This window comes from Vipera ursinii (assembly GCF_947247035.1).
Source record: "Vipera ursinii genome assembly, chromosome: 6".
Classification (NCBI taxonomy): domain Eukaryota; kingdom Metazoa; phylum Chordata; class Lepidosauria; order Squamata; family Viperidae; genus Vipera; species Vipera ursinii.
The window spans coordinates 87,922,546-87,946,334 of record NC_139515.1 but is presented as its reverse complement, the minus strand read 5'-3'; the positions used below and the strand labels follow the sequence as shown (position 1 = coordinate 87,946,334).

The 23,789-nt window shown below is 47.4% G+C and overlaps 3 protein-coding genes across 7 annotated transcripts in view; 2 read left to right on the top strand and 1 right to left on the bottom strand.

Moving 5' to 3' along the window:
- The window catches only part of COPG2 (COPI coat complex subunit gamma 2), a 38,965-nt gene extending 19,280 nt beyond the window's left edge, over positions 1-19,685 (bottom strand). The window contains exons 1-13 of one of the 3 annotated variants that reach the window (XM_083366098.1): positions 19,484-19,685; positions 16,729-16,781; positions 15,410-15,490; positions 13,282-13,353; positions 12,901-12,980; positions 11,681-11,756; positions 9,735-9,827; positions 9,339-9,425; positions 7,936-8,093; positions 4,733-4,866; positions 2,495-2,562; positions 1,170-1,358; positions 243-338 (exon numbers count right to left, since the gene is read on the bottom strand). In XM_083366098.1, the coding sequence (XP_083222224.1) occupies positions 243-338; positions 1,170-1,358; positions 2,495-2,562; positions 4,733-4,866; positions 7,936-8,093; positions 9,339-9,425; positions 9,735-9,827; positions 11,681-11,756; positions 12,901-12,980; positions 13,282-13,353; positions 15,410-15,490; positions 16,729-16,781; positions 19,484-19,520 (1,224 nt within the window). In that variant the 5' untranslated portion in view covers positions 19,521-19,685. Of the gene's footprint in view, positions 1-242; positions 339-1,169; positions 1,359-2,494; positions 2,563-4,732; positions 4,867-7,935; positions 8,094-9,338; positions 9,426-9,734; positions 9,828-11,680; positions 11,757-12,900; positions 12,981-13,281; positions 13,354-15,409; positions 15,491-16,728; positions 16,782-18,604; positions 18,663-19,060; positions 19,185-19,483 lie in introns of those variants that run through there. The other 2 variants (XM_083366096.1, XM_083366097.1) reach the window with 2 other exon arrangements.
- Positions 1-23,789, top strand: part of KLHDC10 (kelch domain containing 10) — a 331,421-nt gene that overhangs the window by 205,917 nt on the left and 101,715 nt on the right. The window lies entirely within an intron of this gene.
- The window catches only part of MEST (mesoderm specific transcript), a 64,701-nt gene that overhangs the window by 34,232 nt on the left and 6,680 nt on the right, over positions 1-23,789 (top strand). The window lies entirely within an intron of this gene.

The window sequence follows — 23,789 nt, the reverse complement described above, 5'->3', positions numbered from 1 at the left end:
CGTCGACAATTGAGCCCAAATCTGCACTGCTAAGCGATGGCAGTTGCGACAGGAGTTTTTGCCTCATTTGACAACCTTTCTCGTCATGCGAATCGCCGCAGTGGTTAAGGCACTCGAGGTCGTTCAGCAAATCTGGCTACACCCCCCCACTCCACCCCCACCCCGGTAGGTTAAGTTCCCCCAACGGAAGGCTGCAGGAAAACCCCTCCCCACCCCACCCCAATGCAGACGAGGCGGCTTACGTCATCCCGAAGCATGTTGGACAGGAAGGTCATCATGACACTGTGTTTCCGGGGGTATTTCTGGCACAGAGCACTGATGGCTTGGACGACCACCACCTGTAAGGCAACGACGGCACGGCGTTGAGTGAGGACCGGTCGTTTCTCTGCAGCAAGTCAATTCAAGAGCTTCTGGGAAAAGCCCACCTTTGTGTAGGGCATCATGAGGGCACGAGCAGCAGAAGGTGGTCTTGTATGATGGAGAGATGTGGGAGCACACAAGGGTTTCTCAGTCTTGACCACTTGAAGACGCAGGGACTTCCACTCCCAGAATGCTGGCTGGGGAATTCTGGGAGTTGAAGTCCAGCGTCTTCAAGTGGTCAAGATTGAGAGCTTCTGCTCTCGGTTATGCTAGGGATGGCTTAAAATGGAAAAGGCATCAATGTGAGGGGAAGAGAACGGTTGCAAGGTCCCAAAAGAATCAAATGGGATTACTCAAGAGTCGTTTCTTAACTGTTCTTCACCTAGAGACAGACTCTTGTCGGATTAAAGAAGCTATTTGTGTCACTGTGAGAACTGTGAGGGTCCTGGGTGCTTTCTGAGCTGGGGTGTTTTCTCGCAGACGTTTCATGACCTAACTAGGTAATATCATCAGTACTCAAAGAGAGTGGGGTCTGTGGAGAGGAGTGGAGGAGGAGGAGGAGGAGAGTGCAGTGCTTGACGCTCTCTGAGCTGGGTGGCTTTCCTGCAGACATTTCATGACCCAACTAGGTAAGATCATCAGTGCTAGAAGGGGGGGTCTATACCCAAGCGGCTTGCACTGCCGCTTGTGCAAAGGGAGCTCCACGCACTCACGAGGCCATTTGCACAAGCGGCAGGTCCACGGCCTGCTATCGGGCCACGGGCCAGTTGGTTGGGAACGGTGGGGAAGTGGTTGTTTAGGAGGCTGACCTTAAACTCATCCGATATCTCGGAGACGAAGGAGGAGATCTGCTTCATCAGCCGGTCCACGCTGCTCTCGCTGCCCGTCTTCAGCAGGGTGGTGATGGCCAGCGTGGCGATGCTGCGGTTGGAATCGGTGATCAGGTTCTCCAGGTCCAAATTGCAGGCCGTCACCGCCGAGGGATGCTTCATGGCCACCTGAAAGAAGCACCCAGAAAGGCTGACAGGATTTAAAATAATAAAATAATAAAATAAAATAAAATAAAATAAAATAAAATAAAATAATAAAATAAAATAATAAAATAATAAAATAAAATAAAATAAAATAATAAAATAAAATAATAAAATAAAATAAATAATGAAATAAAATTAAATTAAAATAAAATAAAATAAAATAATAAAATAAAATAATAATAAAATAAAATAAATAAAACCAAACAAAATGAAACAAAATGAAATAAAATAGTAAAACAATAAGGTAAAATAAAATATAAAAAGTAAAATAATAAAATAAATAATAAAATGAAATGAAATGAAAAAATAAAAAAATAAAATAAATAAAACCAAACAAAATGAAACAATATGAAATAAAATAGTAAAACAATAAGGTAAAATAAAATATAAAATAAAGTATAAAAAGTAAAATAATAAAATAAAGTATAAAATAAACTACACAATAAAATAAGTAAATTAAACGTAACACCAAGAAATCCTTCTTCATTATCAGCTGATTCCATCATCAGGAATTTCTGCCCTTCTGGAGAGAAGTCCAAGCAATGTGGTCCTTCATAGCTAACCCCTCCCTTCTTTATAGGCAGTCCTTGACTTACGACCACAGCCGAGCCTAAGATTTCCATTGCTAAGTGAGACAGTTGCTAAATGAGTTTCGTCCCATTTTACAACCTTTCCTAATATAGTGAAGTAAATCATTGCAGTTGTTAAGATAGCCACACGGTCGTTAAGTGGATCTGGCTTCCCTCATTGACTTTGCTCCTCTTAAGGTCGCCAAAGGGGATTATGTGACCCCGGGACGCTGCAAATAGGAGTTGGAGGCCGAGCGGCCGACTTTGGATCACATGACCACGGGGGGATGCCGCAATGGCTGTTAAGCGTGAAAAACGGTCGTGAGTCCCTTTTTTCCCCCAACGCCGGTCACTAAACCAAGTTTAACGTCGCACGAAATGTAAATGCACGACGGCCTGAAGGCATTGAAGGTTGCCACGTTTCGCCCTCGCTTTGAGCAGTTCGCAAAAGTGGCCCGCCGCCGCCTGACGGCGACGTGACATCTCAATTTAATGGATAAATAAATTACACCCGGTAGAAGCAGCGCTCACCTTATTAAGGGTTCTGACGGCAGCGTATCTCAGGACGGGCTTGGGGGAACTGCAGAAAAGCTGAAGCACTGAGGGGAGACCAAAATGACAATTTGAGGTCCTGTCACACATTGTGAGTTGGGGGAAGAAGTGTCGAGCTTGATGGACAGCTCATCATCTGTACCGTATTTCCGACCCACCCAGATAAATACACCTCTTCTACATCCCCGCCGACCCCTCTGAGGGCTTCAAAGCTGCCGCAGAGGCCAGCAGAACGGGAAGACCCTTGACCTTAACTGGGCTACTGTTGTGCGTTTCGTGTGGGGCGGCCCTTGAAGAGTATTCAGAGGATTAGTGCAGAGGTCACCAATCTTTTCATGCTGGCAGCCCGTAGGGAAAGAGAGCAGCTGGGAAATTTGTGTGTGCGCTCGCGAACAGGGTTAGCAGTGCTGTTTGTGCAGGCGCGCAGGCGCTAGCCACTGCTGCGGCTAGCGCCCGCGTACATACACAAACAGGATGCGCAGCCTGTACGGTGCTAGCGGCCCTATTGGTGTAGGCGCTAGCCGCCATCAACCGTGCGCGTGCCAAATGGAAGGCACAAACCCCGTGCACGCTAGTGGCCCCATTTGCACAGGCGCTAGCCGCCAACACTAGCCCCGGGCGCATGTGCAAACGGGCCCACCGGCGCTAGCGCGAGTGGGGGTGAGGATGCACACACGTGTGTGTCCGCTGGCCAGCCTGTCTTGCGGCCAAGTGGCCGGTAGGCCACGGCCCGGTAGTGGGCCGCGGCACATAGGTTCGGCCCCCCTGGTTTAGCAAGTTCAGAATGCGGCGGTTTGAACGGTTTTGCGCAAGCCGCAGACTCGCCAGGTGTTGCCTCTCTTGCAAGAGATGCTGATTTCTTTCAGGTCCAATTCAAGGTTGATGGTGGTCAGCTTCAAAGCCCTCCACGTTTGGGGCCAGGATATCTGAAGGACCATCTTTTCCCAGTTATATCTCCCTGACCCACCAGAACTGTTGCGGGTCCCGTCTGTTAAAGAGGTCCACCTGGTGGGACCACAAAAAAGGGCCTTCTCGGTGGGGGCCCCTTCTCTAGGGAATATCATTCCGCCCACCCCGATATACGGTTGGTCCCCACCCTGTTTTTCTGAAAGATCCTCAAAACCTGATTGTGTCATGTGTGCCTGTGGGCCACAAATGGAGACGGAGCCCCCGAAGTGGCTGGTTTGATTGTGTTGTTGCTGCTAAGGGGGTGGGGTGGGGTTAACCTCTGTGACAAAAGTCGCCAAGTCATATAGCACTCAGTCCCGCACACATACACACAGATGTAACTGTGGTTTGGTGGGTTTATTCATATTTCCCCGCAACTCCCTTCACTGAAACCGCGCTCCCCCCAGAAGTGTCCCAATTCAGCCCAGCCACCAGCAGAGCGAGGCGAGTCCACAGAGCGAGGGGTGCCGAGTCCACCAGGCAGGTGAAAGTTTCCCAATCGAAATAAACCCATCGGACAAAAATTAAACCCACAAGACGAGGGGGTTCGCAAGGCAAGAAAAAGTCCAGATTTCACAAGGCACGGTGTCAATGCAAGAATCGCAACGACCAGCAAGCACACAGGTAGGAAATACAAGACGTTGTTCCCAGCAACTCCTCCCTCGGTGTGCTGTGCTAAATAGCCAGCTTTCTGGTGCAGCCCATCCAGAGGGACAAGGCTGCTTCCTCTCAAGTAATCAGGCTGACCTCCTCTGCTCCTGCCTTCTCTCTGCCTTCTGTGCTTCAGCCCAATCCCTCTCGGACAGCTGCTTGGAGCCATTGAGCAACTCCCCTCCTGACATGCCGGGAACTAATTCATCCTCCTCCAAGCTGACACCTGGAGAGGCATCTGGGGAAGCATCCAGAAGGGTGGGGGTGGGAGTCATCTCAATCATTTAAGTGATGGATGTTCTGGTCCCAATTGTGTTTGTGAAGCAGAGAACTCCCTGCATGGGTAGTCCTTGAGTTATGACCTTAATGGAGCCTGTGCACCACGGTTAGAACTTGTGGCTGATTTGATTTGCATTGTTGCTGCCATGGTGGGTAGGGTCCTTTTTTTAATGGGCTTTTATTACACGCCGGATTTTTATTTTTTTTTGTAACCGACTTGGCGGCCGTATAATTGCTTTAACAGATACGGCGAGTAAAGTTTCCCAGCTCTCCACCAGCCATGTCCGCCAGCTACTCCGTGGTCCGAAATAAAGGGACGGATTCCTGTGCTGCACTCACCTGAGACTGCCGGAGCCAGCTCCCGGGCTGTGCAATTTGGGAGGTGGATGATGGCCGAGGCGGCCTCGTAAATCACCATCTCGTGCTTGTTGCGCAGGCAACTCTCGATGAAATCAAAGAGGGGGTTGTCATGCCTGGGGAGGAAAGACACGGCTGCTTTGACAGGCTCTGCACCACCGTCGTCCTTAATATCCCAGCGCTGCCAATTGGACAGGGGTGTGGTGGAATGTAGTCTGGATTACCCAGAGGGAGGGGCTGCTTCCCAGAGAACAAAGAGGCAGCGGAGGTTAGAATGCCGGGTAGACAGGAAGAGGGTTAGGACAGCTCCTCTGTAGCAGCTCGCAAGGTGTATCTATTGTTATTCAGACAGTTGCAATAGTCTGGCAAAATTCATCGTGTTATTTCTAATTTCTCCTTGTACTGGTTGGCCCTTTTAATGTTGTTGTTCTTGTTATTATTATTGATCATCGCAGTCATCCAGATGTTCAGACTGGATTGGGCATTTTTTGTCTACCTATCGAGTCCTTACCAAGGACCTGGGATAGGCAGATGTGGATGTCTGATGGTATTACAGATCTCGTCGCAGGATGGAAGCAGTTCCTAGTAAGGCCGCCTTTTGCAATTGACTAATGGCGAATTTGTCAATGCCGATGATGGTGTTCAAGTGGTGCTCCCGCTGTTTTGGGATTGCACCCAAGGCGCCTCTTACTATTGGTACTCCCCTTGCTATTTCTAATTTCCTCCTTCTACTGGTTGACACTTTTAATGTTGTTGTTGTTATATTTTTATTATTTTTACTTTTATTATTTTTAATTATTATTATTATTATTATTATTATTATTATTATTATTATTATTATTATATCTCTTTTGTTGTTGTGAATGTACACTGAGTGCTTCTGTACTGGAGACAAATTCCTTGTATGTCTAACCACACTTAGCCAAATAAAGTATTCCATTTCTATTTTTTTTCTATTTGTATTCCATTAACAGAATAACAGAGTTGGAAGGGAACTTGGAGGTCTTCTAGTCCCACCCCCTGTTCAAGCAGGAGACCCTATACCATTTCGGACAAATGGCTGTCCAGTCTCTTCTTAAACACTTCCAGCGTTGGAGCATTCACAACTTTTGGAGGCAGGTTGTTGTTCTCACCGTCAGGAAGTTTCTCTTTAGTTCCAGGTTGCTTCTCTCCTTGACTAGTTTCCATCCATTGCTTCTTGTCCTGCTTTCAGGCGCTTTGGAGAATAGCTTGACTGCCTCTTCTTTGGGGCAGCCCCTGAGAGATTGGAAGACTGCTATCATGTCACCCCTCACCCTTCTCTTCATTAAACTACACATCCCCAATTCCAGCAACCGTTCCCTATATGTTTTAGCCTCCAGTCCCCCAATCATCTTTGTTGCTCTTCTCTGCACTCTTTCTAGAGTCCCATCGTCTTGTTTATATCGTGTTAACCAAAACTGGATGCAATATTTCAAGTGTGGCCTTACCAAGGTATTCTAAAGTGGTATTACTGTAATATTTCATGTGATTTTGATTCTATCCCTCTATTAATGCAGCATAGAACTGCATTGGCAGTCCTAGGCTACTGAATTCCATATACTCTATTGTTTCTATTATTTATTTATTTATTATTAATTATTAATATTCTTTATTCATTCCATTATTCTATTCCATTAATTCTTATTCTTATTCTATTCTATCCTCTATTCTATTCCCTATTTTCTATTTTCTATTTTCTATTCTATTCTATTCTATTCTATTCTATTCTATTCTATTCTATTCTATTCTATTCTATTCTATTCTATTCTATTCTATTCCACTCCATTCCATTCCATTCCATTCTCAATGTTTCTATTCTATTCTATTCTCAATAAAGATTCTAGTCTATTCTATTATATTCTAATTGGACCGAGATGCCCTATGCACGGTCACCCATGCCCTTGTCACTTTTTGCCTTAATTACTGCAAAGCTCTCTACATGGGGCTGCCCTTGAAGTGCACCCGGAGGCTTCAACTGGTGCAGAATGCGGCCACGTGGGTGCTTATGGGAGTATCCCAATACTCCCATGTTACACCTCTCCTGCACGAGCTGCATTGGCTTCCGGCTGCCCTCCAGGTGCGATTCAAGGTGCTGGTAATTACTTTTAAAGCCCTACATGGCTTAGGTCTGGGGTACTTAAGGGGGCAATTAAGCTGACTTTGTAATAATGCCGCTTGGGGGGGGGGCGAAAGCCCTAATAAGCAGGCATATACATAGAATGAAGGCTACGGCTAAGCTTGTAAGCCGCCCTGAGTCTTCGGAGAAGGGCGGGATATAAATGGGATTAAAATAAAAAAAATACTTGCGAGACCACCTGCTGCCATTGTCAACCTCCCTTTGCCCAGTTCGCTCCCACAGAGTCGGCCTCCTCAGGGTTCCGTCGGCCAGGCAATGCCGGCTGGCGACCCCCAGGGGGAGAGCCTTCTCTGTGGGCGCGACGATCCTCTGGAATGAACTGCCTCCGGAGCTGCGGCCGGCCCCTGACCTTCGGTCCTTCCGCCGTGACCTGAAGACGTGGATGTTCCAACAAGCGGGCCTGGACTGACCATGGTTTTTAATTTGTTTTTTTATTGTGTTAAATTGTCCCGTTTGTCTTATATTCATTGTTTAATTCTTTTTTTAATTTTTGTATTTTATGTCTCTTAATTTTTATTGTTGTGAGCCGCCCTGAGTCCTTAGGGAGAAGGGCGGCATATAAATTTAATAAATCCTAATCCTAATCCTAATCCTAATTCCCTATTCTATTCTATTCTATTCTATTCTATTCTATTCTATTCTATTCTATTCTATTCTATTTCATTCCATATTTTCTATTCTATTCTATTCTTCTATTCTATTCTATTCTATTCTATTCTATTCTATTCTATTCTATTCTATTCTATTCTATTCTTTTTATTTTCTATTCAGCTCTACTCTACCCTACATTCTATCCTCTCCTCTCTTCTTCTATCGAATGGTATCGGGTCTCCGGCTTGAGTAGGGGATTGGACTAGATGACCTCCAAAGTCCCTTCCACTTCTCTTATTCTGTTATTCCCCTCTCCTCTCTCGTCTGGCAGCGAACAATCAGAAACCTGCCACGGATCCAGTGGCATTTGTCCTGCTTCTTAGATCCATTCCCAGATGCTCTTCTGAGCACCCTGCCAATCCCCAGATCTCCTTACCCCTCCTCGGACTCCTTCAGGAGCCGGCTGGCAATCCGGATCAGCATGCAGTAGGCAAACTGGGACTTCAATCCGGATCTGGTGAACTTGTTCAGCATCTTGGAGACCGCGAGGCGGTCGTTTTTTCTCAGATGGTAGAGCAAACCAAGAGCGTGGTACTGCAGAGAAGAGAAAGGGAAGGGGACCCGGGTTTATTTGGGTCCTCCTGCCGAGGTGACCGGGGTCAACTCAAAGCCAGAGGAAGGTTGAAGGGGACCTCAGCGAGTAGCAGCTTCTCATGTCCGCATCCTGAGCGGGGACTGGCCTGGAATGTGTGAACCCAGCTTCTCCACCTCTGCCTTTCTTGACTGGGTGTGGACAGCCCCCCCCCCCAATTCCTAGCCACTGAGAATCAGGAGAGGTGCAGACCAACAATCAAGAGCTGCGATGGCGCAGTGGCAGTGCAGGATTTGCAGGCAAACTCTGCCCACAGCCAAGAGTTCGATCCTGACCGGCTCAAGGTGGACTCAGCCTTCCGTCCTTCCCAGTTTGGTCAAATGAGGACCCAGATGGTTGGGGGGCAACAGGCTGACTCTGTAAAGCGCTCAGAGAGGGCTATAAAGTACTGTGAAGCAGTATATAAGTCTAAGTGCTGGTGGTATTGCTATCTAAATCTATCTATCTATCTATCTATCTATCTATCTATCTATCTATCTATCTATCTATCATCTATCTATCTATCTATCATCTATCTATCTATCGTATCATCTATCTCTTTCTGTCTGTCTCTCTAATCTATCTCTATCATATCATCTATCTCTATATCTATCTATCTACCTGTCCGTCTATCTATCTCTATATTATCTACCTCTATAACTGTCTATATCATCTATCTGTCTATCTAATCTATCTCTATCATATCATCTATCATCTATCTCTATATCTATCTACCTATCATCCATTTACCATTTGTCTGTCTGTCTGTCTGTCTGTCTATCTATCTATCTATCTATCTATCTATCTATCTATCTATCTATCATCTATCTATCTATCTATCTATCTATCTATCTATCTATCTATCTATGTCATGGTGGAGCAGTGGTTAGAATACATTATTGCAGGCTAATTCTGCCAACTGCCAGCAGTTCGATCCTGACCGGCTCAAGGTCGACTCCGCCTTCCGTCCTTCCCAGGTCGGTCAGACGAGGACCCAGATTGTTGAGGGCGACAGGCTGACTCTGTAAATCTCACAGAGAGGGCTGTCAAGCACTGTGAAGCGGTACATAACCCTAAGGGCTACTGCTATTGTCATCTGCAGAGAAGGCATCAAGTGGGGGAAGGTGGACTGTCCAGGCTGGTCTCCACCTCCCAGGACGGGTCCGGAAAGCTTCCCAGCTCCCTCCCAAGCTCTGGGCAATCCCTACCTGCACCATGACGTTGTCACTGGAAGCAGCTTCCTGGGCCTCATTGATCCACCGCTTGACCACATCGTAGTTGACCTTCATCATATGCTGGAAAAGAGGGCCAAGAATCAAGAATCTCAGCGGTGACTCTAAGTCAAAAACAGATCTGGATTAATGCCCATCCTGAATCACGTTAAAACAAGTGAGGTCTTCTGGGGGGTTGTAAGAGCCTGGAAGTTGACGGACGGGAGGAATTCATCCATCTACGAACCAAGAGGACTTGGTATCTGAAATCCAAACCTAAGGACGTTGCAAAACCTACTACCGTGTTTCCCCCCCAAAATAAGACCGGGTCTTATGTGGCGGAGCACTCGAATTCAGAACACAGGACCAAAAGTCCTGGCCTCCTTTACTTACCAAGGAGGACACCAAGGCGGAACTGGAGACACTGGGGACTTTGTCCACTATGGCTTGCTTCATGTATCTCTCGATGGCCTGGAGCATCGTTCCCTGGGAAAGTGAGGAGAAGGTAAACTTCCCAATGGCCCACTGGCCAGAAATGAAAAAATTACATTGTGGGTTGGACTAGAGGACCTCCAAGGTCCCTTCCGACTTCTATTCTATTCATTCCTTATTCTATTCTATTCTATTCTATTCTATTCTATTCATTCCTTATTCTATTCTATTCATTCCTTATTCTATTCTATTCATTCCTTATTCTAATCTATTCATTCCTTATTCTATTCTATTCTATTCTATTCATTCCTTATTCTATTCTATTCATTCCTTATTCTGTTCTATTCTATTCTATTCTATTCTATTCTATTCTATTCTATTCTATTCTATTCTATTCTATTCTATTCTATTCTATTCTATTCTATTCTATTCATTCCTTATTCTATTCTATTCATTCCTTATTCTATTCTATTCATTCCTTATTCTATTCTATTCTATTCTATTCTATTCTATTCTATTCTATTCTATTCTATTCTATTCTATTCTTATTCCTATTCCTATTCCCTATTCTATTCTGTTCTGTTCTATTCTATTCTATTCCCTATTCTATTCTATTCTATTCCATATTTTCTATTCTAATTCTAATTCTAATTCTAATCTATTCCTGCATTCCATTCCATTCCATTCTCTATTTCTTTGCTACATTCACTTGAGGCTCTTTAGTACTTCACAAAACAAAACTTGAGTTATTCACCGTCTGATTTAAAAGATTACGTTTCTAGTTCTTCACATTTGGGGAAAGCAGCCTCTTGAGGCAGGGGAGTCCAAACTTGGCAACTTGGAAGGCTTGTGGACTCGAATTCCCAAAATTCCTCAGCCAGCAAATTCAGTCTTTCCCAACCTTGGCCATTTTTAAGATGGACGGACTTCAGCTCCCAGAATTCCCCAGCCAGCCAATTCCGGGAGTTGAAGTCCACGAGTCTTTAAAGTTGCCAAGTTTGGAGACCCCAGTTCCAAACCAGCGTTCCCCCCAACCTCAGCCACTTTAAAATGGCTGGACGTCAGCTCCCAGAATTCCCCAGCTGGCCATGCCGGCTGAGGAATTCTGGGAGCTGAAGTCCACCCATGTTCAAATAGCCAAGGCTGAGAAACATCGTATTAGACAAGAAATACGGTCCCTTCCAACCATTAAGGGCTTATGATTTATTTGTTTATGTTTATAATGAATAGAAATTATGTCTTTATTTATTTGTGATCCTATAGCTGTTTGTGTCCTTAAGAGGCTTTTGACTAGCTTTTAGCTAGCTTGCAGCTAAAAGATTCAACACATCCAGAAGATCCAGGTTTAAGGAAGACTTTTAAGATTGCCCAAAGAACCCATTAATCTATAGGTAGTCCTCGACTTACGACAGATTGCTTAGCAACCATTCAAAGTCCCAACAGGCCCCAGGAAAGATACTTAGGACCCGGTTACAAAGTTCTTCCCTTCTTCAGCAACTCTCCTGCGTTTACAGCTGTTTGCAGAGATCTGTGGTCACGCGACCTCAATTTACGACGTCTTCCTGAAAGCTGGTCTTCTGACTTGCGGCAAAATCGCCCCGGGGAAAATAATGGGGTTTTGCTCTTAATGAGCACATGTTCACTTAACGACCCTGGGGGATTCCATTAACGGCCTCATTCCAACAAAAGGGGATAACATCAGATCGGTCGCGTGACGACCTCGTTTACGATCGTCGTGACTCGCAAGCATAATCGGCTGTGGTCGTAAGTCGAGGACGACCTGTTAGAAGAATCTGAAGTTGGGGGTAAGATCTCCGGACCCTGGGGTTCAAAATCTCTTCCACGAAGCAGAACACCCCTTCCTTTCATCGCCCTCTTTCACGACGGGAAAAAAATTCCGTACTCACATCCGTGATCCGACATAGCGCGCGAATCGCAGGGCCTCGATAAAGGTCTTCTTTCCCCGTCATATCTTTCGTTAGGCTAGAACAGACAAGGCAAGCCGGCATTAACAGAGACATCAGGGGTCCTGAGGTTCAGCCATCCATACGTTGGTTGTCTCGGAGCTAGATTACTGCCGTGCGTCCTGTATGGGGCAGCCCTTGGAGACAGCTCAGAATCTTCAGCTGGGTACCAAATGCAGCCAGATTTATTTTTTTTATTTTTTTTTTTGGCCTTGCAATAAGATTTGGTGATTCCTGAGATCCACGGCCATTGTTTTCTCTAAAGCAGTGTTTCTCAGCCTCAGCCACTTCAAGATGTCCGGACTTCAACTCCCAGAATTCCTCAGCCAGACAAGTCCCTGCAGTTCCCTCGGCAAGGCTGTTTTCAGAAGTGGTTTGATCTTGTTTCCTTCCTAGGGCTGAGAGAAAGTGACTGGCCCAAGGCCACCCAGCTGGTTTTCCTTCTAAAGCGGGACTAGAACTCATTGTTTCCTGGGGATGGGCCCAAAGTCACCCAGCTGGTTTTTATGCATAAGATGGGACTAGAATTCCCAGTCTCCTGGTGATTGGCCCAAAGTCACCCAGCCGGCTTTCATTCCTAAGGGGGAACTAGAACTCACCATCTCCTACTGATTGGCCCAAAGTCACCCAGCCGGCTTTCATGCCTAAGGGGGAACTAGAACTCACCATCTCCTACTGATTGGCCCAAAGTCACCCCGCCGGCCTTCATTCCTAAGGTGAGACTAGAACTCACCGTCTCCTGGTGATTGGCCCAAAGTCACCCAGCCGGCTTTCATGCCTAAGGCAGAACTAGAACTCACAGCCTCCCACTTTCTAGCCTGATGCCTTAACCACTACCTCAAACTCTCTCTCGTCAGCCTGCTGGCGTCATTAAAGTATTAGAAGAGAGGGCTTTTCTAAGGTAAATGTGTCTGCTTCAGATTTTTCAAGGGTGCCCAGGAGACCAAGCGGAGATTGCGGTGTGCCTTATGCAGGGGAATTGGTTCTCCAGGAGACCCCGGATGCGAGAAACAGGCTTGTTTCAACCGGCAGAAGATACAATCCTTTGGGGGACCGAACCGATCCTGTAACGTGATCTATTCTAGAGGTTTCTAAGGTAGAAAACAGATTCTCCATCCCGGCTGAAAGACCGATGCTCCTAGCCCCAGAATCGAAACAGGTACCTGCTGGTGACGATGATGACGTCCTCTGAAATGTTGGCCATCTCCTTGATGGTCAGGTAACACATTCTCCTTAAGGTTTGCTGCGGAAAGACACCCAGAATTAAAAGCTGATTTTTTCCCCCAAGGGGTGGCTGGTTTGATCGTGGTGGACCACAAGACCTCTCTGAGGGCCTTGAGAGCAGGGTGGGGCGGGGAGGGAAGGCTCCAACCACGCCCGCTTGACGGCTGGTGGACTTCAGCTCCCAGAATTCCCCAGCCAGACTGGGAGCTGAAGTCCACCAGTCGTCAAGCGGGCATGGTTGGAGACCCTTGCTTTCAAGGGAGAGCATTGCCAGCAGCCCCCCAACCCAGGACGAGGATCTCAGCGAAGAAACCACTCACGTCGTTGGACTGGAATAATCTGGTCATGGCAAAGAAGGCTTCCGTGGCTTCCGTCGTCCCGAAATGTTCCCCCTAAAAGGAAGCGAGGTTAGGCCGAGGCCAAGGTCCTCCAAAGCGCTTGCACCGGCTTCAGCCCTCCCCTGCTCTCAAGTTATGCGATCGCCCCACAAAAAAAAAGAAAAAAAATGCCCCCCCCCAAAACAGCCCCGCTCGTTTCACACTAGCTTTTGGGCTGCAACAGGAACCGCTGGCTGGGCTAAGGAGAGACGCAACATCAAACTTCAAGAATACTAGAGAAAAGGTCATGGTGACCTTGGATCCGTTTCGCTTCCTGTGGGTTTCGTGGGGCCGTCCGTGCGGGTGCTTCAGGGGTAGAAAAAATAGAGGCAAGGTTGCCAACCTTTAGACCAATCACCAGGCGACGGGGAGTGACAGTCCCGCCTTAGGCGTGAAAGCTGGCTGGGTGACTTTGGGCCAATCACTAGGCGACAGGGGAGTTCTAGTCCCGCCTTAAGCCATGAAAGTCGGCTGGGTGACTTTGGGCCAATCACCAGGCGACGGGGGAGTTCTAGTCCTGCCTTAGGCAATGAAGCTCAGAGTGATTTGGGGCCAATCACCAGGAGGCAGGGGAATTCCAGTCCCACTTTCAGCATTAAAGCGAACTGGGTAACTTGGGCCAATCACCAGGAGACAGGGGAATTCTAGCCCCACCTTAGGCATGAAAGCTGGCCGGGTGACCTTGGTTCCCATTACGAGGAGGCGGCGAGTTCTAGTCCCGCCTTGGTCACGAAAGGAGGCTGGGTGATTTTGGGGCCAGCCCCTCCCTTTCAATCCAGCCCACCTCGCCAGGTTGTTCTAGGGAAAAGACAAGGATATTTGGCATGTTTGCTGCCTTGCATTATTTATGGGGGACTGGAAGGGTGGCTGGAATTGGGCATGTCTAGTTTAATGAAGAGAAGGACGAGGGGGGACATGAAAGCAGTCTTCCAGTATCTCAGGGGCTGCCCCAAAGAAGAGGCAGTCAAGCTGTTCTCCAAAGTGCCCAAAGGCAGGACAGGAAGCTACGGATGGAAACTCACCAAGGAGAGAAACAACCTTGAACTAAGGATGAAATTTCCTGACAGTTAGAACAATTAACCAGCGGAACAACCTGCCTCCAGAAGCTGTGAATGCTCCAACACTGGAAGAGACTGGACAGCCATTTGTCTGAAATGGTATAGACTAGAGTTTCCTGCCTGAGCAGGGGGTTGGACTAGAAGACCTCTAAGGTCCTATTCTATTCTATTCTATTCTGTTCTATTCTTAATTTTAATTCTAATTCTATTCCTAATTCTAATTCTAATAATTCTAATTCTACTCTATTCTCCAAAGCACTTGAATGCAGAACAAGAAGCAACGGATGGAAACTCGTCAAGGAGAGAAGCAACCTGGAACTAAGGAGAAACTTCCTGACAGTGAGGACAATTAACCGGTGGAACCACCTGCCTCCAGAAGCGGTGAATGCTCCAACACTGGAAGTTTTTAAGAGGAGACTGGACAGCCATTTGCCTGAAATGGTATAGGGTTTCTTGCCTGAGCAAGGGGGTTGGACTAGATGACCTCCAGGGACCCTTCCGACTTACTTATTATTATGAAAACGAGAAAGGTGGGAAGTGAACGAATATATAAAACTAGACTCTTCCTTTTGCAAAGAGCGACAGGACAGAAGCGATGAGCCGGAGAGGGGGGACGAGAGGAAGGCTGAATCAGGGGAACCTCCAAAACAGACAAAGGTCTGGCTGGAAAGCCGGTGTGTGTGTGTGTGTGTGTGTGTGTGTGTGTGTGTGTGAATGGAGGGGCTCAGCAAACTTCTGTTTGCATCAGGACTTCTCTGCAGCCCTCATTCCCTGCCCTGGTCTTCCACTGACCTTACAGGAAGGCCTGGGGAGAGGGTGACCCAGATTACCCCATTCCTTGCACGCCCCCCCTCTTAAAATGGGAACCCTGCCCCAGTGCCTAACTTCAGGGAGGTTGCAATAATTCCCCACCCACCCCCCACTCCCAGGACCTTCATCTCCTCTCACACAAGCCGGCTCAGATGGACAAGCGCATGTTCCGCCGCTAGTCCTGCCCGGAAGCCGCATTTTACCTGGTTCAGCAAGTAAAGGATCTTGGTGAGGATGTGCAGGCATCTCCGCGGATTGATGGGCGTCTCGTTGAAAATGCGAGCCTGGCGGGAAAGAGACCATCAAGGCCTTTTGAATCGGAGGAAAAGGCTTTTTTCGGCTGTGCGAGCAGGAGCGTACAGTCGAATTCGGGGCAAGTCAAGAGTCCCGTCTTGCTGACGTGTCTCGTGGGATCCTGGGGTCCAATTCTGGACCCCACCCTTCGAAAAGGCCGTTGATAAACTGGAGCACAACAGGGAAGGAGCCACCACGGAGAAGGCCCTTCTCCTGGGTCCCACCAGGTGGACCTCCTTAAGGCAGGGGACCCCTGTCTGATTTCCAATCTTATCTCTGCGAGGATGATGTTCCTCAGGGAGAGCGCCCCCATGCCCTTCTTCTGGGTCCCACCAGATGGACCTCTTTAAGAGTGGGGACCCATACCATCTTATTTCCAATCTTATCTCTGCAGGAATGATGTTCCTCAGGGAGAGAGCCACCATGGAGAAGGGCCTTCTTCTGGGTCCCACCAGGTGGACCTCCTTAAGGGAGGTGATTCATAGCATCTTATTTCCAATCTTATCTCCGGAAGGATGATGTTCAGGTAGGACACCACAGAGAAGGTTCTTCTTCTGGGTCCCACCAGGTGGACCTCCTTAAGGGAGGTGATTCATAGCATCTTATTTCCAATCTTATCTCCGGAAGGATGATGTTCAGGTAGGACAACACAGAGAAGGTTCTTCTTCTGGGTCCCACCAAGTGGACCTCCTTATGAGAGGGGAGCCATAACATCCCCTGCCTCCCTGCTCTGGTGGGTCAGGTGGATATAACTGGGAAAGGACGGTCCTTCAAATAACAGGGAGGGAGCCACCACGGAGAAGGCCCTTCTCCTTGGTCCAACCAGGTGGACCTCCTCAAGAGAAGGGACCCATAACGTCTGATTTCCAATCTTATCTCCGCAGGAATGATGTCCCTCAGGGAGGGAGCCACCACGGAGAAGTTCCTTCTCATTGGTCCCACCAGGTGGACCTCCTCAAGAAAGAGGACCCCTAACATCTTATTTCCCAATCTTCTCTCCGCAGGGATGATGGTCAAGTAGGCCACCACGGAGAAGGCCCTTCTTCTGGGTCCCACCAGGTGGACCTCCTTAGGAGAGGAGACAAGCAATTACAAAAAAAAAAAAAAAACAAACCAAAAAAATGTGGTCTGCTTTGCACCCCAACCACAGTCACGGCCCGTTGAGATGGACAGCCATAAAGACAGGATCAACAAAACAGAATAAAGTCAAGGAAGACCCCCGCCATACCTCCTGAAGGATTGCGCTTTTCTCCAAATGTTGGAAAGGGTTCGAGCCGCTACCTGAAGTAGACAAGAATACACGACGTGAGCTTAATATTTCAAACAAGAGGGATTTGCAAAGCTCCCTTAGAGACTTTCAGGAATGCCAGGTCAGACCCTCCCAACAATGGGTCCCATCACCACGGGACGGACTCTGGTTTGCAATGTGAAAATGCGCAAGAAATAGGAGTCGTACATGACCGCGATGAGGCACAACTGGTGTTCTTGGCCTTTTCTTTCCAAGTCTGGAGCTGTCTACGTTATCAAAAGCGAAATGACATTGTAATACGACTCTATACAAGCATCAGAGGGAAGGAGGGATTGTGAGATTGGCTGGGAAACTGTCACAGAACGCTGAAAAAAATGAAGATTGTGTGACTACAAGGAGCAGCCAGCAGCCCTGAAGCAGCCGCCGTTTCCCCCCCAAATTTCATTCCCTCAGGAATGAAAGATTTCGGACATATTCTGTACCTCAGCACGTGGTTCAAAAATGGTTGCCCTGTGAGGCATTGTGAAAGGTGAAAGGTCATGACAACGAGAGCTTCAGTAGCACATTACAGATGGTCCTCAACTCACAGTTCCTCTCCTAGTCACCTGGCGGTGTTTGCCACACAAGGACCTTGTGAACCCAAATGCTTGGCAGTAAGACAGATGTGGATGGTCTCTGAACCTGGGGACCCTCATTTGTAGTACGGTGTCGATTAAGATGGGAGTTCGAGTCTAGTCTGAGTCATGGAGGCTATCTGGGAGACTTTTGAGTCAGTCCCCTTCTCTTAATCCAAGAGTCAGGGTCACTCTTTGGGGAAGGGTCTGTCTTTGCTCAGACATGGAAGGTCTCGTAGGAAAAGAAGCAGCAAAGGCTGGGGTGGAGTCAAGAGAGGAATGAGCCTGGAATCGTTACGTTGTCACAAAGGCTCTGAGTCCAATCCTCCTTAAATTACACTGACTTGCATTTACAGCCAATTTAGTGGTAACCGTCGGTTGTGCATAGGCATGAGTAAGAAGTCTTCTGAACTGGAAATGATGTGTAATCCAGATTCTTCGTGTTTGTCAGGTGACAGTTGCACCTGGAAGACCTGAAGCAGGAGGTTGAGGACAGATCATCCTGCAGAAAAGCTACGCGCTGGCTAATCACTCGAAGTCTTTACCTGAGATTGTGTGTAATGTATAAAAACCAGAGTTTTACACGGCAGGAGAAACATAAAAGGAAGTCGGATGTAGTTGCAACGAGGCATTTAAGCAAGGTGTAGGGCAGTGTTCCTCAATTTCCTCTGCTTGAAGAGGGGTGGACTTCAACTCCCAGAATTCCCCAGCCAGCATTTATTGGGATTTAACCGTTGTGCTATGATTGGTATGGATCAAAGTGCCCAGAAGTAGTAGGCACACAACCAGCAAACTATTATGGTCCATGAAGGCACGCCTCTGATCCATGGGGAATTCTGGGAGTTGAAGTCCACAGGTATTAAAGTGACCAAGTTTTCATACCTCCTAGCACAGCTAGTCCTCGACTGACAAGTTTGTTTAGTGACCAAAGTTACAATGGCGCCCCCAAAAGTGGCATAGGACCGTTTTTCACACTTACGACCGTCGCAGCACCCCCCCCTTTCTGTGGTCACGTAATAAAAATTCGGACACTTGTCAACGGGTTCATATTGACGACGACTGCAGGGTCCCAGGGTCATGCGGTCTCCCTTTTGCGATCTTCTGACCAGCCAAGTCCGGGGGGGGGGGGGCGGGGGAAGCCAGATTCACTGAACAACCGGGTTGCTAATTTGTCAACTGCAGTGATTCGCTTAACGACCGAGGCGAGTAAGGTCTTTAAAAAATGGGGCATAAAAACTCACTCGAACTAATGTCTTGCTCGACCGCAACAATTTTGGGCTCCATTGCGGCCGTAAGTCGAGGACTCAATAAAGACGCCTGCTGCCTTGGGAAGGGGGTTAGACTAGATGACCTCTAAGGTCCCCTTCTTTCTCAAGGATTCTAGGACTTAAAACCCTGGGCTTTTTTTTTTTGTTTGTTTGTTTGCAAGGCTGGCGGGAGTCCCAGCTTCACCCCCTTACCCCAAAGAGACCCTTTCTCCTCTAACTCAGGGGTCTTCAAACTTGGCCCCTTTGATGACTTGTGGACTTCGACTCCCAGGATTCCTCAGCCAGGCACGCTGTCTGAGGAATTCTGGGAATTGAAGTCCACAAGTCATCAAAAGGGCCAAGTTTGAAGACCCCTGGCTCTAACTCACCTTTCCCATCTATTTTTTTTGGGGGGGGGGGTGTTTCGTTGCTGGCTGCTAAGCAACACACCTGAGAAACGCACAGAGGCAACACAAGGACTCCTCAGCCCAGGGACCCCGACCTGGGGCCCCAGGAGCCCCTTGACCCAGAAAGCCCAATCTGCCCGCCCGCTTTGCATGGCCCCCTCAAAGAACCGCAGCGGGCCCGTTCAGACGTGCAAAGCAAAGACCGAGTTTGCGGCAACCCGGAGGGCGGAAGACAGCTAAGCGGGAAAAAGCTTCTTCTTTCCCTTCTCCTAAAGCCACGCCCCCTGACCACGCCCCCAAGCTCTGGCAACTGCCTCGAACCTCTCCGAAGACGCGCTAGCCACGCCCCCAGAAGGCGGAGCAAACGGGTCTCTCACGAGAACCGACGGGGCTGACAGGCCGGCAAAGGAGAGACTGCTGAAGCCTGCCTAGCAACCGTTTTAAGGTAAACCACGGCGCCTCCTACCGGACTCCTCGTCTTTCTTGTCGAACTTCTTGATCATGGCGACGGCAGCGGCCGGTTGGCTCCCCGCCGCTCGCTTCGGCCTCGCCGCTCGGTCCGCCGACAGGAAATCCCGCCCCCGTCACCGGTCGCCGCCCGGCCAACCTTCCGGGACGTCAGCGGCTCGCGGGGATGACGCTCAAGCGGTGGGGCCGGCCTTCCTCGGCAACGTCACGCGGGCGTCTCATTTTTTTCTTCTTCCTTATTTGCATGGGCCGCGCCCACTTTTTCCACGCCCCGCCCCCCCTCTCGCCCTAATGGAGCGCGGCGACTTTTCGGGGAGGAGCCGTAGACGCCCCCTACAGGCGGTCTTTCGTTTATCGCCAAATCAGGGGTCGGCAACCTCGGCTCTTTTATGACTCGTGGACTTCAACTCCCAGAATTCCTGAGCCAGCTATGCTGGCTCAGGAATTCTGGGAGTTGAAGTCCACGAGTCATAAAAGAGCCGAGGTTGCCTACCCCTGCGCCAAATGTTTCTCAGGCTTTAGCAAACGCTGACGTTAAGGACTTCAACTCCCAGAGTTCCCTAGTCCGCATGGCTGGCTGGGGGAATTCTGGGAGTTGAAGTCCAGACGCGTGAAAGAATGCCGGCTGGGGAATTCTGGGGGTTTGAAGTCCACCCATCTTAAAAGGGATTTATTTTATACCCTACTATCCAGTCCTTGTCAAGCCCGGACCGTGTGGCAGGGGATGATGGGAGCTGTAATCCAGCCCGCCTGCCTGGCTGGCTGGAATTTGAAGGAAAGCTTCAGCCAAGCCTCTTGCTCTGTCTGGCCACCAGCTGAAATCAGTTATTAAGGGATGTTGCATTTTATTTATTGGGGTTTATTTATTATTTTGCCAATAGTGTGGTTTTTCTAGGCTGCCGTGAGCCGCCTTAAAACTGAGCAGCATCTACATTTGATTAAATAAATAAAACGGAGTCTCCTGCAGTCTGAATTTATTTATTTATTTTATTTTATTATATTTTTATATAATTTTATATAATTATATATAAATTAAGGCTATCACAGGCAGGATGGGTTAAATGCGGGTTCAATCTTTTTTCCTTTTTTTTGGGCTTTCTGCCAGCTAGGGAATTCTGGGAGTTGAAGTCCGCACATCTTAAAGCTGGCAAGATTGAGAAGCACTGCTAAGTTATTAGCCAGCCTCTTCTGATCATCCCCTCCCAAAACAAGATTTGACTTTTTTTTTCTCCTCTCTTTAATATTTTAACTATGAAATTTTTCAACATCCTGCAAGATTGTCGTTTCGCCGGGACTTGAAAACCTGGTTCTTCGAGCTGTTTGGCTCAGACTGAGGGGTTTTAATTTAATTTAATTCAATTGGGTTTTAGTTTTAACTTCAGGAACTGCGATTTAATTAATAGTTTTAATTGATTTTAATTTTGTATGCTATGTATTTTAATTTTCCCTGTTAAACCGCCCTGAGTCCTACGGGAATAGGGGGGGGGGGTATATAAATTTAAATAATAATAAATAATAAACTAACGGAGCAAACGTTCTGTTACCTCGGTGCCTTGGCTTGGTTTGCAAAGCACATTTGATTACTTAATTCTTTAGGCAGCTGCGTAAACAATTCAAGGGATGGGTACTTGATAAGTTTATAATGGAATTAAAATTAAAAAAAATATATATATGCTGGGGCATCTCCCAGTCCCAATTTAGCATACCACAATCCAACAAATTGTGCAGAAAATGGGAACCGATGCAAGAATCCCCGCTTTGCATTCCAAAATCATGAGGAGAATGTTTATTGAGTTGTGCCTCGGCTGCAGCGACTTCATTTTTTTTAATTTTTTAGGTCCACGTAATTTTCTTGAAAGGCATATAAACATGGCCTGGTGTTGCCTTCTGCTAGAGACCGTTAACTTGAATTCTCCGCCTCTCTCTCTCTCTCTCTCTGGATTTCCAGGTGAAAATATTGAGGGAAAAAAAAATGCTTTACAGAACAGAGTGTCAAGCAAGAGGCACGATGAAAAACTCTCAAAAGGTTTTGATCCATCTCCGGCTGGGTCATCGGTCGATCCGGTTTTAAAGAATCTGGCTGGTGGATTTGGTGGAACATTCAAAAGATTTTTAAGAGAAAGATAAAGTTTTCTCCGCAATTGTTTATATTGGGCTTTGTTGTAGATTGTGATGTTAAAGAAACCAATTTGATGTTGAACATGATAACGGCAGCACGGTTAATGGTGGGACAATATTGGAAGAAGGATAGTTTGCCCACTGTTGAAGAATGGGTGCTTAAAGTTTCGAATCTTGCAGAAATGTCTAAGATTTCTGCTTATTTGAAAGATCATTCACAGGAAAGATATATTTCAGTTTGGAGGAGATGGATAGATTATATTCAGAACAAATATGGGACTAAAAAGTTCCATTTAGCTTATGAGTAGATTTTAGTGGGATATTGTTATCGGTACATTGTTTGTAGTTACGTTAAAGGGGAGTTAAAGCACATTATGAATTTGGTTAATTGTATGTTATGCGTAATTTTTATTTAGAATATGATTATTGTAACTATAATCCTGTATTTAGCTCTGGGAAGTTGGGGGGGGGGAAGTGGGTGGGTTTGGGGTGGGAGGGATTTGGGGATATATTGTAAAATTTTGTTTTTGTAAAACTCTTTAATAATAATAAAAAAAAGAATCTGGCTGGTGGAGATCAAATTTCTCCAGGAGGCTGAAAAATCTTTCCTTGCAGGCAAAAATAAAATAAAAATAAATATTCAGTTCCTTCATTCTGGGACCCTTTCCATTTACTAGGCCTTCTCCCCAAACACAGGCTGGGGGTCAGGGAACCTCCTTAACTGGAATGCCAAATTAACTGTCTTTTTGGCTCCCCAAAACCAACCGAGAGAGGCACTAGCCCAGGAATACGGATTTGTGCAGCTGTAAACCCAGGAAGTGCAGCTGGTAGTTCTGAAACAAACCTGGATAATTTGGGCTGTGTAAACTGCTATTCTCAGAGTTTAGCCCTTGGGGGCAAGAGGAGGTGAAGACAGCCATTGCATTGTAGGAAGTCAGCTAGCTTTCTTTCTTTCTCTTTCTTCTTTCTTTCCTTTCTTCCTCCCCCCCTTCCCTTCCCTTTTCCTTCCTTTCCTTTCCTTTCCCTTCCCTTCCTCCCGTCCTTCCTTCCCTCCCTTTTTCTCTTCCTTCCTCTTTCCCCTTCCTTCTTCCTTCTTTGCTTTTCCTTCCCCTTCTTTCCCTTCCTCCCGTCCTTCCTTCCTTCCTTTCCTTTTCCTTCCTTCCTCTTTCCCCTTCCTTCCCTTCCTTTCCCTTCCCTCCTTCTTTCCCTTCCTCCCATCCTTCCTTCCTTTCCTTTTCCTTCCTTCCTTCCTCTTTCCCCTTCCTTTCCTTTCCTTTCCTTTCCTTTCCTTTCCTTTCCTTTCCTTCCTTCCTTCCTTCCTTCCTTCCTTCCTTCCTTCCTTCCTTCCTTCCGAGTTGCAACCACAATTGAGCCCAAACTTTATGTTGCTAAGTGAAACATTGGTTAGAGTGAGCTTTGCCCCATTCTACGACCTTCCTTGCCACAGTTGTTAAGTGAATCACGACTGTAAGCCCATTTTACAACCTTCCTTGATATGGGTAAGTAAATCGCTTTGGTTGTTAAGTTAGCAACACGGTCCTTAAGCGAATCCAGCTTCCCCCCCCCCTGACTTTGCACTTCAGAAGTTCGCAAAAGGGGATCAGGTGACCCCGGGACACGGCGACCGTCGTAAATACGAACCAGTTGCCAAGTGGCTGAATTTTGATCACGTGACCACGGGGGAATGCCGCGACGGTTGTTAAGCCTGTAAAACGGCCCTAAGCCACTTTCTTGCCAGGGTGGTTGTAACTTTGAACGGTCGCTAGATGGATGTTGTAAGTCGAGGACTGGAACTATTAAACAAGGAAAACAGCAAAACTGCAAAGGGTCCGCCAAGGCGCTCTTTTCACTTTTCTCTGGGGCGAAGCAATAACTTTGCCAGAGTTATGGAAGATCCCGTTGCTCTCCATCAGGGGGGGGGGAAAGCCCCACTGTTCTGTACCAGCCTGTTACCGGCCCTGCAGAAAAGGCAGGGACAACCCCTTTTACAATAAGGCAAGAGGCTGGAATTACGCCTGCCAAATTTATTACTACAAAAACAAACAAGACACGAACCAAGAAACCGGAGCTTTAAGAAACAGGAACTATCCAAGCGGTTGCCTTCAGCAAACCAGCCCTCCCCACACATTCCCCTTATATACAGTTCAGGGCGTGGCTTCTCTCTGCCTCCTTCCGAGGTGCCCCAT